Genomic DNA, 26,103 nt, shown 5'->3' on the forward strand with positions numbered 1-26,103 from the left:
GGGACAAAAGCATATACATTTATCTAATCTAATATCAAAAACTGAATATATTACTTAACATTTTATGATTAGTATTTTTTATTGTGTTGAGGTAGGAACATTTTATCAAGAACATTGCATGCGGATTGTGTAAAAATGAAAGGCTTATTTAGATTATTTTTCAAAGCAAATATGATGTTCAAACATTGTTTGTATTCTGTGAACTAGATCACACTTTGGTGTTTTTATGATAGCATGTTTATTTCCCGAAATTTCTCTCGGCCTTTTACATTTTATTTTGATTATTTTATTTTGATTTTTTTCATCTTTTTATTGAGATCGTAATTTGACTTTGGAGTTAGATACTCAATATATATTTGTTTAATAATTCTAACAAACAGGTAAAAGATATTGGCTAATACTTTTTGCTCAGTCAAAAGTTATTTTATCTTTAAAAAAATATTCTATTAAACTTTTACTTTTCAAAAAATTGCTTATATTATATTTATTATTGTTAATTAATATTTCTCTGAATTGTGAATTGCTAAATGGCAATTTAGTTAATAAAACATTTAATACTAATAAAAACTAAGTTCTATAAAAATTTTATCATCGAAAGAAATGGGGTAAATGATGTCAAAGGTCAAACTTAAGAAAGACCTGAAAGTAATTAACTAACGCAAGGACATATGTGCAGCGTAAGTAATTCAATAACAGTTGAGATATTCCATAACGGCGTATATGTCGTTGCAACATTTTGGGAATCAAACTTCACAAGAAAGTTAACCGTACAGGCCTAGCAAGCCTGAGACACAACCGACATGTTCTCATTCAGAGACGAAACATTCATGCCCTTTGAAATGAACTCTTTCTCGCGACACGACATCGCATCAAGTTTCCACGGCATGCGACAGTATTCGCACTGAACCGGACATATATCCTGGTTGAAGTTAAGCCCGCTCTCCTGCCAGACTTTGGTGAGGGCGTCGACAAACTCGTCCATCATTTCAGTGGTGTGAAATGGAGTCGGAGCAATACGCAGCTTTTCCTCGCCGCGTGGCACAGTCGGGTAGTTGATAGCTTGCACATACTTGCCAAATTTCTCTATCAGTTGGTTGGCAACGTGAGTGCTGGCTTGCGGATTACCAACCTTTGAATAAGAATAAAATCATTATAGTATATGATATTTCATGTTTTAGAAACATTGGAATGTTCTTGATTGGAGAAATTGAACACAGATACATTTTACTTGTAGTTGGGACTTTAACAAGTATCAAACATGGAGGAGACAGAAAGCGACACAAAATATATCGTTCCTGTCTCTGAAAAAAAAATGGGATTGATCGCAACAACTCTGTCACATACAACACCAAATTCTCTATCTCTACACATGGCCTTATAATGTCCAGTATCGTCGCAAATTTGTTAATACATTGTCACATATTACTGTACATGTGGCGCCTGTGTTACGTTACGTTTGGGCTTTACATTATGTGTGATAATATGTGATGCTGTTTTACAAAATTTGCCTATAAACTGGAAATCTGTATCGTGGCAAATTTGTTAATACATAGTCACATATTACTGTACATGTGGCGCCTGTGTTGCGTTACGGTTGGGCTTTACATTACGTGTGATAAATATGTGACGCTGTATTACAGAATTTGCCTATGAACTGTACAACAGATACAGTTCTGCATATTACCTAGTAGTAGTAATATATATATTTGATAACTACAGGTTAGATCAAGGATGCTACGAAAAAGGTGGGATGGAATAATATATCTTATGATGATTACTTATCATACATCACTTACATGTATTGGAATAATATGACTAGGGCAGTGGACCACTGGTAGCCCAGCAGAAATAAGTTTGTTGCGTAATTCTTTGACGGCACTCTGGTGTTTGTGACGTAGATTGCGGCCTTCCTCGCTGCTAAGAATCTAAAAATATAAACGTGGCACATAGAAATTAGCTACTCTAAATACTGTTAAATTCATCTACGTTATACGCAGGAACAATGCAAACAATTCACATTACTGTGTCGTAGGTTCTTTTAAAAACTTTGAAAAGATATTTTAAATGCATACAAAATTATTTCTGTTCATATACAGTAACCTTTTTAATAGTACACATGTTTGGCCTAATGTCTGGTTTTCCAGAAAGTCTGGTATTCTGAATGTGCTCTTAATGTTAAAAAATAATATGGGATCCCTTGATCCCAGAGAGTCCTGTATACACTGTAATTGGGATAGTTGGTTGACTGTACAGAATTAACATGACATAATATTATATAGAATATTTAATATAATATATAGAATTAATTTTTATTTTGTTAAAATTTTTTTTTACTTATTATTAATATAATATATAATATAGAATATTAATTACTAACCCCAATAGAAGTAATGGCACCATTTAGCACCATTGGTGGCAGTGCAGTGGTGAAAATGAAACCAGCTGCATAACTGCGCACCATATCAACCAAGTGGGAGGAGCCAGCAATGTACCCGCCAATCATTCCAAAAGCTTTGCCTAAAAAAAAAATTTACAATATTAAGATGTGTTAGCTTCACTTGATATAATTTTTTTTGGGGTTTGCGGCCGACGTCTGCCGCGAACGACCATGTCAATTAGTTTTTTCAACTGAATGATGGATAAAACTAAGCCAGGACTGTTTAAAGCACCTTGGTCCTAGCATAGATCAAGGGCTTCTTCGGTCTTGTTCCCACCTTGACCAGAGGAATGAGCCAATACGTCCGAGGCAGATACTAGATGTAGGGCTGCCATAAGAGTCAGCAGTGCTGATTTCAAATGCTTAATGGACCCCAGCTCTATATACACAGCACCAAATATACACAGCATCAAATATTCCTAGATGGTCTCCCCTTCAAGCTCTAACCAGGCCCAACGTTGCTTAACTTCAATGATACGACAAGACCGGTGTTTCGGTAAAGCCGTATCATAGTCTTCATAATAACTGCAGTTATTTATTTTAATAAATACTTAAAAATATGCTTTGTGTGAATTCTTACCTAAGGTTCCAGTAACTATGTCAATACCATCAAGGCAGCCATCGCGTTCACCTACACCAGCGCCATGGCGACCGTAAAGGCCAACGGCATGAACTTCGTCAACGAAGGTCAAAGCATTGTATCGGTGGGCCACATCACAGAGGTCCTTCAATGGGCAGACAGCGCCTAAACAAACAATATATAGTTTACAATACATAATCTTGTCTGACAATAAAAGATTCCTAAAAGATGTTCTCCAATAAAAAATCAGTCCCTCCAATTAAGACTACATTTGGGACCAGGGGCGGATTGCTATAAAACAGTCTTAACTGATGGTCTTAACTGCCCGATTAAAGCCGGCTTTATCAGATAGACAGTCTCACTAAAGCCACCATTGACCATTGCTATAAAACCATGATTCACAAACATATAGTACATACATTATTACGCGAGAAAATGTACTCTATAAAGAATACAATATAGACAATCATCATTATTATTTAACACTTAAAACTTGTTCAATGCATTGTCTTTCACTATCAATAGGGACTTTACGAAACACGACGGGAAGCCACAGGACGGTGCTCATGAATAATTTATGCATGAGTTTTAACAATGTGGGCGGAGCTTAGCGTGAAATTGATTTACGCTCTAGCGAACACAGGATATTCGTTGTCCTCCCCTAACCGTCGTGTTTCGTAAAGTCCCTAATATAAGCAAGTCATGTTGACAAAAAGAGAGGTTTAAGACCGTTTTTAAAAAGACTCCTTCGAGTAGGTTTAAATTTTAAAAACTGCAGTATAGCAATGGTCAATAATAAAGACTACTGTACTTCCTATGTCACAAATTATAACCGGCTAAGCGTTTAGACTGTTTATAGCAATTCGCTAAAGGTTTGGTTGTCTGCGATTTTGGTCTTTAAATAGAATCATTCATATCACTGATTCAGAAATTAGATCTCTGTTTTATAAAACAAAAAATAACTTACCTGTCATGGAATGAACGGTCTCAAAGACAACTATCTTCGGAACAGCTGGGTCTGATTTTTGTAGAAGCTCCTCAAGATGTTCAGGATCATTGTGGCGGAAAATAAACTTAGGCGCGCCACTGTCACGTACACCCTGAATCATAGATGCGTGGTTACCAGCGTCAGAGTAAATCTCACAACCTTTAAACACAGTATAAGAAACTTTATGAATACATCGAGCTGACTGTACATTATTTCATTGACAAATTAGCTACTTGTATTTGCACTATACCCACATTTCAAAAGCTCTGTCTACACTATCAAAGCTTATGTGACATCAAACATGTGATATGCCTATATATGGACATGATGTCATATTCCTACCATGTTTGGGTTTATCACTACCATATTTGGACACACCTTACCGGTGACAGCGTTTTGTTTAATGCTTTTGTCTCTCCTCGGCTTCGTGTCTTGTATTTCATTATTATATTGTTTTTTGTAATTATTATTTTATGTTTATTGCCAAAATGAATAAAATGAATAAAATAAATAAAAAATCAAACTAGTTTGATAGTGTACAGCTTGAACACATTCTACCAATATATGTCTTTACCTGGTAATGCCTGTCCTAGAGTGTACAGGGTTGAATGGTTAGCCACATAACAAGATGTAAACAGAAGACCAGCTTCTTTCTGGTGTAGTTCGGCCAACTGCTTCTCCAACTTTTCATGGAAAATAGAATTGCCAGATATGTTTCTGGTTCCTCCGGCACCAGTTCCGTGTTTCAGTACAGTGTCACTATAGAAATAATTAATGTAATATAATATGCATTACTTTATCCTAATAATATGTATACTTTATATTATAATATGTATACTACGTTTAATATAATATTAGTATTACTTTATTGTATTGTAATATTATATTGAAATAATGTGTATAGATTCTGGATTGGTAGCAAACATCATCACCACATTAAAGCTTTGTCTACATTATCAAAGTCTGTGAAAAAAAAAATGTGATGTGCCCATATATGGACATGATGCCTATCACTACAATATTTGGGCATATCACTACCATATCTAGAAATATCACTACCATATCTGGGCATATCACACTTTTTAAAAAATCATAAAATAAGATTATCTTCATGCCAGTATTAAAATAATTGGGGGTCAGGGGTTAAACATGATGCAGCACCCTCCAAAAATAGAGTAAATAAGTAATGGAAAGACAACATTTTGTCTCAAAACAAATTCCTGCTTAATGCAGATAACTATTGATGAATGACATCTAAATGCTCATAAAGTGAGTGAGTGGCCGAGCGGTTAAGTCGGTGGAATAGTAACCCAGCTGTAATATCGGCAAGGGTTCGAGGCTCACTCGCTCTATGGTAGTCTTCTCGAATAAGGACTACACACTACACTATATATGGTACACAAAATGCATGTGCATACTTTAAAGAACCTAGTACATCTTTCAAGACGAGTTGGGGGTTACCCCGCTATACCAGCTCACACCACAGCCAGACGAAATAGCGCCGTAGTTGGTGGCACCGACATAACATGACCCTTTAGCATGTCCACAGCGCATTGAGACAATAAACAGAGTTTTAGCTCAACAATACATGCATAAAAAATGTCCACCTTGGAACCATTGCTGTTGCTCCACCCTGAAAATTGTTCCCACATCCCTGACTCAAATCAAAGTATATAAACACAAAATAATATTCATCAACTACGAAAGTTGCCTTACATTACAGCCTCTTGGACTTTAGGATGTCGGCTCATCCCAAGGTAATCGTTGGAACACCAAACAGATATCGGTTGCCCGTCATTCGTCTCGTTTGGTGGCGCTGGTTCAGAATACTCTCGTGCATACGGGAACTCGTTAGCGTCACGAAGAACCTTCTTGAAAATTCGGTAGGTGTGGTCTCTCTTCTTTCCATCAATTTGTTCCTTTAGGAACGCATCATAGTTAAACTTGCCATCTGTAAAACACAATGTTCAACATGTGTAAATAATTCTCCTGTAGTTACTCCAGGAAGGTACATTATTACTGCAGTAACATATGATTTCATTTATTTCAATGTAAAGGTTTACTAAAATAAACAATTTTATTACACTAAAAAAAAAGCTTGGACTATATGATTGCATGAATGGGTTAAAGATCAAAATAATTACTGTACCGGTAGTTTAACTGCTTAGAATAATTTTTACTTTATATCTTAAAGCTCTGTACTATCAAAGTTTATACAGTGACAACAAAATATGATGTGTCCATATATGGACATGATGATGTCATATCACTACCATATTTGGGCATATTAATACCAAATTTGGGCAAATCACACATAGTTTGGTAGTGTAGATAGTGTGTAAGAAAAGCAAAAGCAGAGATTCCCCCAAAAAACGAGGTTGTTTGGTAACAAATGCATGAGAATATAGTGGATGCAAGGCCTAAAATGAGTTCAATTTCCTTACAATAATCATAATATTATGTGTTCACATGCATGAATACTTGTAATAATAACGTTTGACAACATATTTTGAAAAAAATTGTATGTGTGAAATGGAGTATTAGCCTACAAACTAGTGCCAGATCAGTTATACCTTGATTGTACTTCTTTTGATTCATGCTATCAGCTTGTTGCTTCATAGCCAACTTCAGTTCAGCATTTTCTTTTAGATCGACTGGGTTCTTTGTTGGTAGGTGCTTGATGGCATCCAAGAGGCCTCCTTTATCAGCTTCATCACCTGTTTAAAAAAGCAGTTATCAGATTATCAATTAATAACTAAAGTTGACTCTCAATCTGCTGGATAAACCAAAACAGGCTTTTCCCTCTCCATGAGGAGAACATGTTAGTTGAAAAATATGTAGAACACCCCCTCCAAGACAGTGGTATCATCCATGAGCACACCCTCATGTTGACTACCCCACTCAAACACACCTCACCACTTCTTTTCAGCAGAGAAACATACTGTAGTTGTTATTTTTTTTACTGTATTGTAAACGTTTGTGTTTTAAGTGTAACATTCACCATACAGTATTTTATCTGTTGAAATGTTCATTTAAAACCAGATACATTACCTACTACTATTTTAGTACTAAGGCTTTATTTTTACTCTACTCCCACTCCACTAACATGCACTTTATGTAATTAAAATAAAAATTATAATGTTTTTTATTAGTATCTGTCAGTTTAATGCATAACAATCATAATTATAATGAAAAAATGAATTATGATAATTATTAATTAGGTCTATCTCATTCTACTTTCAATGATTAAAAATTATAATGCATAAAAATTATAATGCATAAAAATCTTATCATAGTGAGAAAGTTAATTAAAATACTCAGATGAAATTCTCATTCACTATTTTAACTCTACTTGTTCAATCATTCAAAATTTCAAGGTTAAAAATAAAAGTTGTGTAATGAAAAAGACTATACCACCAGTAGTAATTATTAAAGATATGTTTCATTTACATTGCATAGTATGCTTTAAAATACAGGATGCTTTTTTTAATAATAATAGATACTGTATATGAATATCATTTAATAATTACTGGAAATTTGTTTTCTTCAACATCTTCTTTTGTTTAATATAATTGTATAATACTTCACAAAATGTTATGTACTTTTGTGGAAATAAATTGAAATTGAGTTATAATAGACACGTTTCGCGCTCGCGAGGTCACCGTCAGTGACCTTTTAGTGGGTATACAATGGTAAACAAACACAGCGAGAGGTATGTTAAAGCATGGGAGAACTGAGAGATGATCATCTTAAAAAGCAATCGTCAAAACTAGCCTTTGATGGAATGGCATGGTAAGGATGTTATTTATTTTCTAAACTTATGTTTTATATTCACTGTAGAATTATTTGGGCATTTGGTTCGGAATCATCGACTTTATTTATGTATTGTCATTTTTGGTTTGACACATTATATTACGGTGCATTTAATACATGTTAACTGTTGATTTTATTTACAAATGTTGCGTAAATATATTAATTATTATCTTTCATTCTTCTTCATGCTCCTATTGCATCTTCCATGTATTATGTGATGTTCTTCGGCGCTTAAACAGACACCCAAGCCTCCTAGGCCTAGTAGACGAAGTACCGCATCAGGCAACGCCACCGGGCGGGCGGAGAGACACGAGCACATCGTGGACGTACTTCCCTTGAAAAATTTCCAAGATTTTGCGCCACTATCCTTCGGAGCCGACGCAAACCACTGAGCAAGTGTTTGAAAATTAAAAACAGGAATATTATTCAGTGATTTTGTGTAGTTAAATTCACGATTTATCCAACATATACAACATTTATGATGCACCTTGCAACAAAAGCACTCGGCAGTCGCCATTTCGCTATGCTTCAACACGCACTAGTCGAGAGGTGTTCGGTTTGTTTACAAATCTATACCCACTATTTCTGATTGGTCGCGAGCGCGAAACGTGTCTATTAATAATTATATGTAATTATATGTTATGTTTAACATATTTGACAGGACTGGAATTAATATATTGTAGGTTTTTAAAACAAGGATTTTATTTGTGAGGAATTGCTTAAAGATGTATTGTCCCCTGAAAAATTAATTCTTAACCATTTAATTTATTTATTAAATTTAATTTAAAGCAAAAAATAATCAAATTAATGGTTGCCAGCCAATGGGTTTTTGGTTGAATTTAACCATTTATTTTTTGTAATTTTATAAGTGAAAACATTAATTTTTTCCATTTTTTTTTTCTATAGAAATGATTAACTTTATTAAAGCTACAAAATAATCTATTCGAAGTCTCATTTTATTTATTTTTATTTTTCATGTTTTTGGGGGACAAGACATCTTTAATAGGTAACATTTAAATACGGTTTTAAATATTCTTTCCTTTTTCTCTTTCTTCTCGTAAAAACAGGCAGAAGGAAACACCATACTGTGTAATACTGACATTCTAAAGCAAACATTCAGTTTAAGTTTACACACCTTCTGTTATCACTTGACATTTAAAAAACACAAACAGATGTAAAAGAAAACATTAACGGTCTTCTTAAAAACATAAACATATTTTTCAGACTTCCAATTCACATAAACTTTTCACATGAAAACTATTATTGTCAACGTCTGGTTTTAAAGCACAAGAAAACCACTAATGATTGAATGATTGAAAAATAAAGCACACTCAAATCCAAGGTAATCCATCAAGATGTTTTCTAAAACAACAAGTAATCTGGTGTGGATAATTCTGTAGCATTGGATGGTTACTAAGGACGGGATTAATAACCCTTAGCAACAAGCACCTCTCATGATGTCATAAATGGATGATTAATTCAATCAAAGCTCTTAGTGATGTCAGTTTTGGTTACTCCAATAACACTAACAACATTAGGTAATACCACTTGAGTGGCAGCTACCTAAATATGGTTGAGATTTTTTTATGCAATTACCTTTGAAGTAAATAAGTCATTGGCCTGGAATTACCATAGAAGATGATTATTAACACTTTCCCTGCGTTTTTCAATCTAATTTAAGGTTACAAACTGCATTTATGTAAAAATGAATATGGACTAAAATTGTACAGTACTGTACTGTGGTGTACAGAATACTTTTGTTTTCATAATAGACGCTGTATTCCTGCTAGGAGCAAATAACTAAATAAAATAGCGTAAATAAATTAATATGTATTCATACTTGTATACTAAAATACAGGATTGAAGGAACACACAGAGGCAATCTAGTAACAGGACCCTGAGCTCGCCTTGCCAAGATAGGAGCTCAATCTTATGTCTGGCTGCAACGAATACCATTATTACTGTACTAATGTACGTATTACTTCATACTTCACCCTGTATGTTGAACTTCAGTTTGTACTTTATCTTGTTTATTTATTATTTATTTATACTGGGTCTATTTTATAGGTTTATTTGATTTGTCATTCAGATCAACTTTACCTTGTGATTTCTTGTCGAGTTTCTCTGTGGAGGATGTTCGCGCTGTAGAATCTAAGAATAACAAATCAGATATTATTATTAATTAATTTTAATAAGTATAAAATATATACATTTCGTTTTTGATCATTGTTAATTCAAATTAATATCCTATTGATTGTTAGTTACAGTATGCAATTGATTGAGTACCAATATCAATAAACGACATGATACTTTATAGGTAAAATCACATTTTCACAATAAAATATGTTTGACTGTAGATTGTGTACACAATAAGCATGAGACTCAGAATAAATAAATAATTACAGCTATAAATTAATGATTATACTGTATCCTGTTTTGTATTGTCTTTTTTCATATCTTTATTACATTCAAAACTGCTGATAATCTAATAACACTACTCAGAAAATACAGCCGACTCTTCCAGTAGTGGATCGACCCCCTCTTGGCAGTGACGTAATAGCTACAGTATGAGCGCTAACTGGTTAAACCAAGAAACCCCAGAGCTGGGTGGAAACAACAGGCTTTAAAATACGTCGAAACGGCTGAAAATATGGCAGGGCCACTTTCTGAACCAGGGGCCTCAGGCCTCTGTGTTAGTGTTACACCACTGTCCCTTGGACTGGCCTAATACTGTATGTCTGGTATTCTAGAAGGTCTGATTCTATGTATTTCTAAGGGTAAAATGAAATGGGGACCTTTTGGACCTCAAGAGTTTTCGGTTTTCAGAGAGTTTGGTATTAGGACTGTATTAATTATACTATATAAATGCTTAACAATAAACTAAATAAAATACCAACACTAATGTACTGCAAGAAGTACTGTATGACAGTGTAATTAAACTAATTAAGAAATGAAATACGAGTGTTGTATATTATTACCATTATGTTTCACTCCCTGCAGCTGTGTGCTGATTCGCTCAATCACGTTCTCGTTTTCTTCAACGTTGTCTACGGCTTTAATGTCCTTCATCTCGGCTAAGAACGGACATTTCGCTTCTTCTGCTGCAAATTACAACAATAGACAAAAAAACATATTAATTAAAGTAATTAAACTCTCAGTTTAACTAATAATTATTTTTATAATAACACACCTGATTATATCTGCAATTTGATTGGTTAATTTGGTATAGTTAATTAGAAAATGATGATAAATGCATCTTTTAAAACATTTTGAGAGTTTTTGCAAGGTTGTTGATGTTACGAGATTGAAAATCAACCTATAGAGCGTGCATTTTATCACACTGTTCTAGTCCTTGAAGAGCACTGGCCTAGCTTCCTCAGTTACTAGTTTTCATCAATGACTTACAATACATAAATCATAAACTATAATGTCTATGCCAATAATAATGATATCCTGGATTTATAAATCGCCTATGTTGTGTTTGACCTTTAATGAGTTGGAAATTTTATTACACCGGTCATTTTTGGATAAAACACATAGAAACATACTCCAATATTAATGCAGCTACAGTTTAAAGTACTGTTAGTAATCAGCGAAATGTTGTGTCTTGATACCCATGTAAATAAATAAATAAATAAATAAAGTGTATTGCCTATTATTGGATGCAAGACAAGCGATAGGCGCTGGATTCAAACCCACGATCTCACAATCAGTAGTTCAACTTCCAAGCCACACGCCCTTAAACCAAGTCAAAGTACAGAGAATGAATGCCATTAATTATTTATCATAAAATGGACAATTTATATTCTTAAATCATTTCCTTTTATATTAATCACAAAATAGTAATTTATTATTATTATTATTATTAATTATGGTCTGTGTATATTTATAGTTGCAGATATAGTAGTACCTTTATTTATAATTATTTAATTGTTTATATTAAATGGAAGAAAGCAAGTCATGGGTTGTATTTCAATACTTCCTTTTGGATTGACAACGCCTGGATTATTGAGTTCCTCATCTCAAAATCCTTCTTTTCTAAACTGTACATAAATTCGCAAGTCATTTCCTGATTGCTGGCAGACAATATACAATTGACAGTTGTTGTATTCATCCATTCATAATCACAAAACTTTCTCTTTTCTATTTAAAGTTTTTCCTACACTATCAAACTATAGTTTGACAAAAAAAGTGTGCCCAAATATGGTAGTGATGTGCCCAAATATGGTAGTGATACTGTATGACATCATGTCCATATGGGCACATCACATTTGTTTGTCACATAAAGTAGAGTTTGATAGTGCTGACAAAGCTTAATAATATTGAAATAGGAAAAAATAAAACATACTTTTTAAGCATACCCTATATTTTTGTCCCAACCGTTTTATTTTTATTTTAATGACCAAAAAAAACGAAAATTCTGATAAAATTATTGTAACATTTGATTATCATGTAGAGGAACAATTTTAATCTTATTTCATTCATTTCATTTCATTCATTTCGTTCATTTCATTCATTTCGTCAATTAAAAACATCATAATGCAATACAAATAACAAAACCCTAAGCGTAAACCATATTTGGGCATATCACTACCATATTTGGGCATATCACTACCATATTTGGGCATATCACTACCATATTTAGGCATATCACTACCATATTTAGGCATATCACTACCATATTTGGGCATATCACTACCATATTTGGGCATATCACTACCATATTTAGGCATATCACTACCATATTTGAGCATATCACTACCATATTTAGGCATATCACTACCATATTTGGGCATATCACTACCATATTTGGGCATATCAGTCACTACCATATTTGGGCATATCACTACCATATTTAGGCATATCACTACCATATTTGGGCATATCACTACCATATTTAGGCATATCAGTACCATATTTGGGCATATCACTACCATATTTAGGCATATCACTACCATATTTAAGCACATCGTGTAGACAGATTGTTATATCTACTGTAAACATGCTATGTAGAATCTACGATTATATCAGATGGTGATATGATTTAGCAAAAGCAAACTGTATAGTGTAATCTCTGTACACATTTTCTCTGCTATTGTTACATGTTTGAAAGACTCAGTTAAGTCAGTTTATTTTAAAATAGTAGGCTTACTGGATAAATCAGCCTATCAGGACTGTAGGAAAAAAAATATGCTGCACTGAACTTTATTCAGGGGTTGACGCTAATGTTTTGTCCCCATGAAAAAACAATTCTTAAAAAATGTTGGTTAAATATGCCATTTTAATGTAACATAATAGTTAAATACACTTTAACCAAAAATTGGATCCCAAAAAATGTATTTATCTGAAAAAACTGTAATTTAAAGCGAAAAATGGTCAAATTGGCTGCCAGCCAGTGGGTTTTTGGTTGAATTTAATCATTTCTTTTGTCATTTTTAATAAGTGAAAACATTATTTTTTTTATTTTTTCTTCCAAGGAAGTGATTAACTTTATTAAAACTACAAAATAACATATTCAAAGTCTGATTTAATTTTAATCTTAATTTTTCATGTTTCTAGGGGAAAATACATATTTAACAAGTTGTTTTATTTGGTTTTATTTTGCTAGAAAAACGATTACAAAATCATCTGATTTGTTTTGTTAATCACTTTCATCCAGCGAGAAATTGGCTAGATGTTGTCATAGCAACCTCTAGTGCATTCATCCAGCGAGAAATTGGCTAGATGTTGTCATAGCAACCTCTAGTGTTTCTTAATTGTGTATTTTAATACATCAGAAGATGCTCATATAAATAATTGCATAATATCTACTCAATTGCTAGGCAACCAATTTAATATACAAGTACAACCTTTCCTATTTTTTTTAATTTATCAACAATCTGCTGTAGAGTAAGTGCATTTTGCTTAGTAAACAGTACCTGATAAACAAAACATATTGCACACTCTATAAAGTATAATGAGGAAAATGAACTTGTAAAACAATATCCCACCTGACTCCTCCATATATCAAGCTTTAAATAGGATGACTACCATAGTGTCAGTATTTAAGCGTAAACCATATTTGGGCATATCACTACCATATTTGAGCATATCACTACCATATTTAGGCATATCACTACCATATTTGGGCATATCACTACCATATTTGGGCATATCAGTCACTACCATATTTGGGCATATCACTACCATATTTAGGCATATCACTACCATATTTGGGCATATCACTACCATATTTAGGCATATCAGTACCATATTTGGGCATATCACTACCATATTTAGGCATATCACTACCATATTTAAGCACATCGTGTAGACCGATTGTTATATCTACTGTAAACATGCTATGTAGAATCTACGATTATATCAGATGGTGATATGATTTAGCAAAAGCAAACTGTATAGTGTAATCTCTGTACACATTTTCTCTGCTATTGTTACATGTTTGAAAGACTCAGTTAAGTCAGTTTATTTTAAAATAGTAGGCTTACTGGATAAATCAGCCTATCAGGACTGTAGGAAAAAAAATATGCTGCACTGAACTTTATTTAGGGGTTGACGCTAATGTTTTGTCCCCATGAAAAAACAATTCTTAAAAAATGTTGGTTAAATATGCCATTTTAATGTAACATAATAGTTAAATACACTTTAACCAAAAATTGGATCCCAAAAAATGTATTTATCTGAAAAAACTGTAATTTAAAGCGAAAAATGGTCAAATTGGCTGCCAGCCAGTGGGTTTTTGGTTGAATTTAATCATTTCTTTTGTCATTTTTAATAAGTGAAAACATTATTTTTTTTATTTTTTCTTCCAAGGAAGTGATTAACTTTATTAAAACTACAAAATAACATATTCAAAGTCTGATTTAATTTTAATCTTAATTTTTCATGTTTCTAGGGGAAAATACATATTTAACAAGTTGTTTTATTTGGTTTTATTTTGCTAGAAAAACGATTACAAAATCATCTGATTTGTTTTGTTAATCACTTTCATCCAGCGAGAAATTGGCTAGATGTTGTCATAGCAACCTCTAGTGCATTCATCCAGCGAGAAATTGGCTAGATGTTGTCATAGCAACCTCTAGTGTTTCTTAATTGTGTATTTTAATACATCAGAAGATGCTCATATAAATAATTGCATAATATCTACTCAATTGCTAGGCAACCAATTTAATATACAAGTACAACCTTTCCTATTGTTTTAATTTATCAACAATCTGCTGTAGAGTAAGTGCATTTTGCTTAGTAAACAGTACCTGATAAACAAAACATATTGCACACTCTATAAAGTATAATGAGGAAAATGAACTTGTAAAACAATATCCCACCTGAGTCCTCCATATATCAAGCTTTAAATAAGATGACTACCATAGTGTCAGTATTTAAGCGTAAACCATATTTGGGCATATCACTACCATATTTGGGCATATCACTACCATATTTGGGCATATCACTACCATATTTAGGCATATCACTACCATATTTAGGCATATCACTACCATATTTAGGCATATCACTACCATATTTGGGCATATCACTACCATATTTAGGCATATCACTACCATATTTAAGCACATCGTGTAGACAGATTATTATATCTACTGTAAACATGCTATGTAGAATCTACGATTATATCAGAATTTTTAGTTGTTTTTTCATTAAAAAAACAGGTGGCACAAAAATAAGGCGGTGGTGCTTACTGTAAGAAGTTTGCTGTTTTTTTTTTTGCCTTCTCTAAACTATCAAACCTTATGTGACAAAAAATGTGATGTGCCTATATGGGCATGATGATATCATATCACTACCATATTTGGGCATATCACTACTATAACTGCATTTTGGCACATCACACTTTTTTTTTCACAACTCTCCCAATACCGGACTCTCCCAAAACCGGTTTTCATTAAAAACCGGACTTTTTTGGAGGGCCCAATTTGTCCCTATTCTAAATGTACTGTAATTTATTATGAAAACCGGAATACCCAATTCCGGAATCCGGACAAATTATGAAGTACAAAACACGAAAATTAGCATCTGAAAACCGGACTGACAGTTAAAAAACTCCAAATATTTACGAAAACAACGTAACATCGTCGTAGCTGACTCGGATTCAATACTGTACATTCACAATACAAAAGCTTTTAACCATACCCTGACTATGAAGTGCGCGACGTTTCGCGGTACGATCAAATAATGTTGCCATGGAGCGCTACACTGTGATTGACAGGTCAGTTCATTGTTAACCCACGAGGCGGCAATTGCTTTGTTGCGTATCGAACTGCGGTGGGCTAGGGCTTTTTCACATCGAAGCGCTATGTCTTAATGTCTATTGTTTTTAGCAGGGAGTTGTTAACAACTCCCTGTTTTTTAGCATATGAATTGTTCAAGTTCAATTTACATTCCACTTTGTGTCTTTGTTTTCTTTAAATTATTGTTATTAAGTTAAATTCACAATTGCAATAGGACTTTAAAAAGGAATGTTTCACTAAAAATGTGCATCATTATAAATTTGGAAATCATTATGGCAAAACGTAAACGGAATGAACTTGACTTAACTAGTGTTAATAAACTTTGAAATGTTACCAATAAATTATTGTGTCATTATTGCTTGGCTCGTTTACCTAATCAATTTTCATCATTGCTATCAAATTACATCAAAATAAAGGAGCTTAAAAAACGTGTGGTCTAGGTGTGGGCGTTTTTATTTGATTATGACATCTCTGCACATGCGCATCAATCAAAGCCCCGCTTTGCTATTTTTATCACCCATGCTGCTGCTGCTAGCTAGCTCACGAAAAAAAACAATAAACAGACCGAAATTATGTTCACCGTACGTACGTAGGCCTTTTTGCCGTTAAAAACACATTGAGGTGAGAAACAATAATTTACTATTGTAACATGTTTTATTGGTACAGTAAATAATGTAACTTTTAACCGGGCAGCATTCGGACCGGTGATTCAAAGCATTTTCAGTGACAACGTGATGACTTTAAAAATATGTTTTTAGGAAACCGGACTTTCGAAAAACCGGAAAATATATGCCCGCCCAAGGGTGTCCGGTATTGGGAGAGTTGACTGTAGTAGTAAGACAGAGCTTTAGATAGACAAGGGAGAGTTTTGTGATTATGAATGGATGAATACAATGCTGTCATTGTATATTGTCTGCCAGCAAGGAAAACAAAGTATAAAAGTAACCAACATAACATCTACGTTCACTGAAGGGTACTGTAGCTAAAGAAATAAAGCAATAATGATTTTTTAGTGATGTCAGTGATGAAATTGGTACTATAGTATTAGTTTATGAAATCCAGCGTACAACATGAAACTACTGAGCTTGAGGGGTAAAAGCGGATGTTCACTAACTCACTATTATTATTCAATGTGATGATAATGTTAGCCAAAAAAAGCATTAAAAATTGAGTAATGGAGCTGTAGGTTGGTGGTTAATGTGCTTGCCTTCCAATCCCAAGGTCCGAGGTTCAATCCTGACCTACTGTTATGTAGGTCCAGGGTTTACTATCAGGAAGCACAATAAATTGTAAAATAGTTTATCCATCTATAATTGGCAAGTTGCTCGCTATTAAATGCGTATAAAAATAAAAATAACAAAATATGCATTTACCATACCTGTACCTTCGCTGTCTATCTGTTTGCTCGAAGCATGCCTAGCCAGCATTTGCGTCATAACAGGACAACTTTCGGCGTAGCTGAATAAAGAACTACCGGCACGTTTAGCAAAGCCATTTGGCAGACGGCCAAGAAACGGGCACTTCAAACGAGCGACTTGATTCATGGTGACACGTTCTGGAAAAAAAACAACAACACAATGTGAACAAATTTAGCTATTTAACTAATTTTTGAAATTTACAAACAATTTAGCTGCCAGTGCCACAACTTCCAATAGTAGTTTCCTACTGTACTTTGGTTCCGAGGCAAACCAAACATTTATGTAGGGCAACTAAAAATTTAAATAAAATGGTCTGTCCCCCAGGCGAGCGAGTGCGATCACTCACCTAACAGACTCCTAAACTGCCCTTGAGGTGTGCGATTTAAAACACGCTTAAATTTGGTAAACTTCTATACACGAATTATATACAAACAGCACACCTACAACACCTCTGAATGTATTGAGGAGTGTAATTTGTAGCACACCTATAATTTTCAAAAGACAAGGCCTGACAACCAAGTAAAAATTGACAATGGCTGTTTACATCTGTTGTGGAATATAATCAGTATCATCAGTCCAAAAATTTCAGTCACCATGTTTCAAGAAATTGAGCGGGGAACTAAATCTCAGACTGGTTGTCTTAGGGCCGTTGGCTAGCAGAATTGTATTAATCAATTACTGGTCTATACTAATGTATTGTATTGTTTTTTAATTCGTAATTGTTAATTTTTTAAGTAAATAATAATTACACAACAAATTCTTTAATTACAAATAAAAACCTCATTAATTGCTGATGTTTACAGTACTTACGATAAATATTAAACATTAGGTAATATTATTAAACTCTGCCGACCACAAAGATAAGAGATGTTGAACCAAATTTAAAATCCAGTCAAATTATTCAGTAAGGCAACCGAATGGCAAGATTGTAGAATAAACAAATTGAGTTGAAACTTCACAATACAACCTCATATACCACACACTAGTTAATCCTTTTATGACGCTTGTGAAGCATTGTCAATAGAAAAGGGAAAGAATACTGAGCTGATTTCTGAACAGGATGTACAGCCACATTGATAATACAGATTTAAAGCTGAAGAATTCAATGAAGGTACTGTACTTTAAAGGTGATTAGTATTATGAAAAAGATCAACCAATCAGTGACTGACAATTGATTAATCCACAGACAAGTACTGTACGTTATAGTACTGTACGTTATTCATTATTTAAAGTGATCAACGAGGAAGTAGTTTTTATTGAGAGGAAAGGTTTTAGAACAATTTTGTTGAGGATATTAATTTCAATAAAATTTTGCAAATTTAAATGAATCTCAATGATACTATTACTATGTAGATAAAGTATTTATTTATTTATTTTTATTAATTTATTTATTTATACACTATTTTACGAGGGTGGTCCATCCAGCCGAAAATGATTATTAGGAACCCTCACAAAAATACAATGTCAATGTTCAATATTGAATATCGAAACGTGCCAGGCTGAAGGCGCTTGACCTTTGACAAGATCGCCTAAACTTTTTAGTATATTAACTTTACAATACTTAGTGTTGTATATTCTGGTACAGCCGCTCCATAATCTCTTTGCTTTTCTTCCTTATATCTATATTTTTTTCAATTTATACTAACATAACAAATGTCTTTTTATTAATATTATAATAATAATATATCAAAAATTATTTTAATAAAATTTTTCGCATAATATACAATCTAAAGAACAGGGCACACAATCTACACATAATCAAACATCGTATACTCTATCTCTCACAATTTTTTCAATCTTCTATCGACTAAAGCCGAAGTATAGTCGTTATCTCGGAACCGTTCTATGGTTACCACCAGGTAGGCTTACTTCATTAAAGCTTCTATGAATGGATGTACTGGTTGGGAGCAGGAACGCTAGTAGACAAAACCCAGTACCGTTTTGATTATGATCAATCGGGAAATTACCTCACGACATGTAACAATAAAAAATAAATAGAATTTAAGAAGATTAGAATTAGAATCAAAAAGGGAAATAAAAAAAAATAAATAAATTATAATAATTGCATTTTTTAAACAATTTAGTTGATTCTTTTGCTCATTATTATTGCTTTAATACCTTTAGCATTGAGTCAGTTAGAAATGCACTCACATCACAGTATACATTCCCTGGTTCCATAATGGACTATCCAAATCGGAATTGTATTGAAATATGACCCCAAATCTGGGGTGGGCTTATATCAGAGAGTGGGATTACACCTGAATCAAAACAAGTGCAAATCTTTATGAATGATACTGTATGTAAAAATTGCTTTACTGTACTATCACTTAACTTAACAAATACAGATGCCAAGATTACAGGTACTGTTCTACACTAATTGTCCAATTTGTTTGGTAGTAAAACATTTGGCATGACTGATTGTTAAAACCAAAATTGGACCGTAATAATATATTCAAATAAACGCCCCTGGGCGTTTACTGATAATGAGGTGTTTTTTTTTTCTTGGTGTAACATGTACAGTACATGTTCTAATTAAATAAATACAACACAATTAATATAAAGAAATGATAAAATACAGTAACAATTTTAGGCTTGGTCAATTGATCATGGAGGTCAATGAATTCTACTGCAAATGTGTTTTAACAATGTTGTGTATTTTGCATATGGAGAGGCGTTTATTCGAGTAAATAAACTTTCGGGGCATTAATTGAGGGGGGTTGTTTATTTCAAATGATATTCTACAGTATGAATATGAGGGGTATTTATTCGAGGGGGGCATTTATTCGAATAAATATAGTACCGTGCAATTTATTCTTTTGAATTTAATACAGAGAATACAGATGCTATAGATTTAAATAAAAAGTTATTATTAAAATGGACCTGAAATGGAATTTCGATTTTCAAGAAATTCACACATGTTATTTAAATGTATCAAATTAACACAAACCCATACAAATAAAAACAAAACGTATAGTATTTTGAGTAAAAACGAAATTTTAAGATACCATGGTAAATTAGCGAAAATTACTCACGCCATTGCAATATTCTATTTCAACGGCCGTCGGAAGCCTCTATATTCACGACGTCACATATACACACGATGATATCGAGAGCGTGTATGCCGCCCGATAGTCAGTGAATGATCGACGGCCTGGAAAGATACGCGAAGCGTTGACACTAATACTAATTTATCGTTTGTTCTAAAACCCGAATTTAGAAGGCCTAGTACCTCCCAAACCTTTACTAGGCCTAGGCCCCCAATCCAGCACGCGGAGTCGATCCACCACCTACATCATGCGGCGAGGCTCCGTTTCATGTGCATCCAAGGACCAAAGCGATATCAACAACTTGCTGCGCTCATTGTCAAGCCAAAGTAAAATATGAATAAAATTCGTTTTCGAACTGCCTGATTCGTTACAAATAAATTATCATCTCATATTACTAATTTAATTCTGCTAAACTAAAAACTAAAGAAACTAACACATTTTAGCAGTATAAATTACGAACGATATACAAAATACACGAACGGAAAATATGGATACGCATCATTGCGCACGGAGCTGTATCCCCGACAACGTTGCCAGGCCAACTTCGGTATTGCCAGAAAAAAACCGTTGATTTTAAGATTTTAAATCGTCATTTACTCGATGAATAACCGTCTATACGGTAATAATTTTATCTAAAAAAATTCTAAATACGTTTCTGCAAATGCACAAGCATTTTTTAGAAAATACTCCATAGATTTCAAGAGTTATAGCCAAAAAACTGCAAATTGTCCATTGGAGGGATAGGAATATATTCGCAAAGTGACGTCACCCGCGAATTTTTTTTATTTTCAAATGGGGCTTTCCCCAAAAGGGCCAATTTATATTTTGTAACAATATACATTCTAGCAACACCTAATAGCCCCCAAAACATCATTCTAAAATGAAAAAAATCGAAAATCCATTTCAGGTCCATTTTAACTTAAAATGGAATTCCTTTCAAAGTACTGTAGCTGAAGCATAACATAACAAACAAGACCATAAAACTAAGTTTATTTACAGAATTATTCAGGACCAGTGATTAGTTGGAATCTATATGCCAGTGTACAATGGAAGGATAAAGTCTAACCAAATTTACTGAAGCATGACAATGCAATATCAGAATGACTAATGGTATTAACAAATCTATTCAGGGTAAATATAAAAGAATAGTGCCACTACCATGGTACTACCAACCAGGAAGAATGACAAGGCAGAATAACAAGGTGTGTCAATTACTGATAATGCAAATTATTTCTGCGTTTAACAACTTTCTTGAATTTTTCCCGATTTATTTTAGTTAATAAATTTAAATTCAAACCTAAACGTATTTAAATTACGATCTTATTTTTTATTACAAGATCAAATATAAAGTTTAACCAGGCTCTCTTATTTTATTTGGCTAATTCTAGGTGTAGTCAAAATATTTAATGTTGTTAGGTCTATTTTTTTAATCAACATCCCTTTAGATGGTAAAATAATGAGGAGGGACGCGGAGATTTTAACAAATTCTAAATGTTTTTATCAATTCCAATAAAAAAATCTTCTTAAAACAGAATATCTGGAACTATTATGTTGTGAGCCACAGTATTAACAATAAAAATAATAACTGGTTTTGTGTGAACGATACTGTAGGTTTAGTTGGGCATAGAATCTATGCGATAGGGCTAGGTCTAGGGGCTTACATGGCCTAGTCATTATCTTTTTTAAATAACTAGGGCAGGCCCAGGCCTACTGTATAGCTTAATTGTTATTAAATATTATTAATAATAATATCTGAAAAAAAAAATAAATAGAACGATTGTAAATGTTAATATGCTAATTATTAAGGTTGTGGACCTAATAACAACTATAGTCGATGCTGTAGGGAGGATGACATTTAATTATCAATTACATGATTTCAATGGACGGTTTTCATGCTGCTGCTATATAAGCCATCTTGCAGAGATGTCGTGACCAGCTAGCTGAGCGAAAAAAAAATAATACGATAGGGCCTAGGTCTAACGTTTTCAGGGAATTTCAGGACACCATGTTAACTAATTTAAATCCAGAATGGAAGGCCGTATGTTAAAAAAAATTACTGCAAAATGTTCTTGAAAGATTGGCCTAGGCCTACAATGCATCACTGTATGATTGAAAAAATTATAAATATTGTTTTGAATGCCTAAAATTCACCGAAAAAAACACCACACAGTCTATAATAATAAGTAGGGTCTAGGCCTACGTACTAGGCCTAATATTATAATAAAGCATAGATTAGTAGTTACTGGTAGGCACATACACTGACCACAAATTATTGGGCGCTAGTTCCGTTTCGCACCTGTCGTTTATTTCGACTCAAAATTAGTTAAGTAACTTTATCGTGAGTACCACACCTTAGAATTAAGCCTCTTTAATACTTTTACGAAGGAGATCACACAAAAAGTAAAATATAAATCCTTTAAATTGATGAATTTACTAGACGTATTTCTCGCACATCGCAGGGGAAAATTTCATTTTAAAATTTTGTTTAGCAATATTGCTAATCAAACTGATTTTTGAGTCCAGAAACATATAGTTTTGTATTGTATTTTTTGCTACACAATTGTAGAAATGTGTAGCAATAAGGTTGTTTTGTATAGCTTTTTGCTATGCTACACTGGCGAAATTATTCCCTGCATCGGTTCGTGAATTTCGCATACTCGATGTTCAATGTTGTTGTTTCCATGGAGCGCCAAAAGAGCAATCATAATAGAGGGCTAAAAACTCAGTAAATTGTGTATATTTAATGCATTTATTGGTGAAAATTATGTTCAATTTTATCATATTTTGTCAATGCAACAAAAATATTACTGTTGATACTGTACATGGTTTTTTCAGGAGCTTTTAGTTAGGAATGAAAATCGACAAATTCATCATCATATTACATGTACTGTAGGGGTATACCTTAATCTAAATAATATGCCTCTTAGTCTTAGTCTTACTCTTAGGTTGGTTGCTATTTGAAAACAGCAAATTATTAGCAGTAAAATGTTACAGCATTTTTATTGACAAAATATATTACAATTAAACGTGTATTTCAATAATAAATGCATTAAAAGAAGACGCATTCCACTGAGGTTTTAACCATCTATTGTTGTTGCTCTTTTGGCGCTCCATAGAAAGAAAAATATTGAACTTCCAGTATGCTATATTCGCGGCGAACGGTATGCGAGAAACATGTCTGTAAAATCATGAATTTAAGGATTTATTTGTTACTTTTTATGTGATTCTTCTTCATAAAAGTACTTATGAGGCCCAATTTTAAGGTGTGGTATTCACAATAAGTTGCTTAACAATTTGGAGTCAAAAGGAAGTCGAAATAAAAACAGGTGCGAAACGGAACTAGGCTAGCGCCAATTATTGTCGCCCACCGTTTTCCGTGGTGCAGTTGCGCAAAAATCGTCTACCTAAAAGAATAGGGGTCTTGCTAGCTAGCAAGGGTGGCACACCTTGTTCTTAGTCATTTACTTTAGATAGTTGGTGGTCAGCTCACTCTCTCTTCCGATCCTCTCCGGCGGGCCCAGCTAGGTCCTAGTTATTAGCATACTAGCCTAGGCCTAGCTAGGCCTGATACTAGCCTAGCCTACTACCCGCCTACAGCAGGCAAAATAAACTACACATTTCAACGTTAAATATATAGCATGTGTATAAAATGTAAACTTACTTACCGATTTAAAAAAATATGTAGTTGAGCTTTAAAAAACGAAGTTTCGTGATCTACTCTGAGAACGACGAAACTAAAATTCTGGATTTCTCTTTTTTTTTAGACAAGTTGTTAGAATAAAATTGAGGTTCAAAGAAGTTGCCAGTTTTAACTAAGATTCTCGCCCAATAAAAAATGCCAATTTATAGAGGGCGTCAATCATTTTAAAAAACACATTGATAATCACTTAGTAACACTATGTAACATTATATCTTCATTTTTTTTTTTCATCCGGAAGTTTATAAACTATTTATTATTCGTTAATAATCGGCAGTATCTGTTAACGTTTTCAATTCAACCTTTTAATAATTCAGACATTTGTAGGCCCTTGAGAATGCATTCTATTCTTTTCAGTTATAATTAGAAAGTCGATCCTTGTCCTATATTATTCAATATCTCTGCCATATTCTGTAATCGTCTTTCTGTCTCTTCGTACATTTCACCGTTCGTAGTTTAGTATGTCTTCCCGAAAAGGGCATCAATATTAAGACGAAATATTTTATTTACATCTAACTACAGAGCCTCGATAAGCATTTCACCAGACAATATTATAGGACTAAAAAGTACAACAAAAAAAACTTTACCAATTATATTTTCACAGCAATGATTTATTTCAATCAAATATTAATAAATGTTCACACAAAGTAAAGCTCATGGTTCCCACAAAAGACGCAATGCAAGGAGGATAGGCCTATAGGTAGAAGCAAAGCAAGTGAGTTGACCAATCACACAAGCGACAGTAGAGTTCGAATAACCCATCGCTTGTAGGCTAATATTGGTTACATTGTTAACTTTTAATACTGATTTTATGTAAATGCAATACTTTCAGCTTCTGCTGCTTTTTGTATATGTGTTTTTTATACCGAAAAAAAAGTACATAGGCTGGATGCAAGTGAGTTGACCAATCACAAAATCCATCACTTGTGATTGGTAACTAACGTTGCGCTCTGTGCATTGCGTCTCTGTAGTGGAACCAAGCATAATGTACCAAGCATTTCAAGCATGTTCACAGAATCTTCACCAGACTATACATTGATACGGTATAACAATTAATCACAACATGATAAAGCAAACAAAGTTACAGATCGGGGTTGATGAAATATGTCATTATACCGGTACGCGTTTAATTTGTCCATTATAATGTTGTTGTGGACAGTAAAACACCAATCTATTTACTTTTATTCAAACACTTTCCAACAGGAACAATGTTCCCACTTACAGGTGATGTTATATAAAAAATAAAATATAAAATATATATGTATATACTCAAAAGCACATTACTCCCATAACGGTATTATAATGGACAGGTTCACCAACCCTATGGAAATTACATTATTACATTAAATCAAAAACTCTTGTATGGTATAGTGTTAACAATAAAATTCACAACAATTACATCAATATTTTTTAAAAGGCTAAATAAAATAAGTATTTAAGTTGTTTTAGTTTTTTTTTCTAAGGAAATAATTAGATGAGAATAAAGGCGGCTTCTCTCATATAGTGGACCGACCACAGTGTACACGGCAAGTAAGTAGCCTACCGTACTGTTTGTCTATTCGTCAGTATTGGTCATATTATCCGATATATTTTGGTACCAACAACGTTAAACGAACGATAGAGGTCATAGGTCAATTATTACTAAATTACTGAATTTGCACTATAATAACTATATATCTCGTCAGCCAAACAAATCTTGAAGCAGATTCATGTTTATGTTCATGTTAACACATTCGTTATATGCATACAGTATTATCAACTAAGTTATTAACATTAACACTTATTTAGCGATATAGGCCTACATTTCTATAGATGAAGCACATATCAGCGGCGCTTCACATACTGTAATAATATTATTTGAAAAAAAAAGGTTTTAA

The 26,103-nt window shown here is 33.4% G+C and overlaps 1 protein-coding gene across 2 annotated transcripts; it reads right to left on the reverse strand.

Annotated features, from left to right (window-relative positions):
* Positions 1-247: 247 nt before the first annotated feature.
* LOC140058705 (5-aminolevulinate synthase, erythroid-specific, mitochondrial-like) lies at positions 248-24,302 on the reverse strand. Of its 2 annotated transcripts, none has more exons than XM_072104421.1 (12): positions 24,195-24,302; positions 17,443-17,619; positions 10,797-10,919; positions 9,919-9,969; positions 6,579-6,722; positions 5,722-5,956; positions 4,580-4,764; positions 3,985-4,164; positions 3,018-3,182; positions 2,378-2,517; positions 1,797-1,925; positions 248-1,129 (listed from the first exon to the last, which is right to left on the reverse strand). In XM_072104421.1, exons 2-12 carry the CDS (start codon positions 17,606-17,608, stop codon positions 776-778), a joined length of 1,872 nt encoding a protein of 623 aa, XP_071960522.1. In that variant the 5' UTR covers positions 17,609-17,619; positions 24,195-24,302; the 3' UTR covers positions 248-775. The 2 variants fall into 2 exon arrangements, with proteins under 2 accessions (XP_071960522.1, XP_071960520.1); XM_072104419.1 differs by lacking the exon at positions 24,195-24,302 and adding an exon at positions 18,293-18,623.
* Positions 24,303-26,103: the final 1,801 nt, after the last annotated feature.

The sequence above is a fragment of the Antedon mediterranea genome, chromosome 9 (assembly GCF_964355755.1).
Source record: "Antedon mediterranea chromosome 9, ecAntMedi1.1, whole genome shotgun sequence".
Taxonomy (NCBI): Eukaryota; Metazoa; Echinodermata; class Crinoidea; order Comatulida; family Antedonidae; genus Antedon; species Antedon mediterranea.

Excerpts from the sequence above, each read along its gene's own strand:
- LOC140058705 (XM_072104419.1), bottom strand. Across the intron at positions 9,970-10,796 it reads GCAGGGAGTGAAACATAATG|ATTCTACAGCGCGAACATCC; the intron begins GTAATAATATAC and ends TGTTATTCTTAG. Across the intron at positions 5,957-6,578 it reads TCAAAAGAAGTACAATCAAG|ATGGCAAGTTTAACTATGAT; the intron begins GTATAACTGATC and ends TGTGTTTTACAG.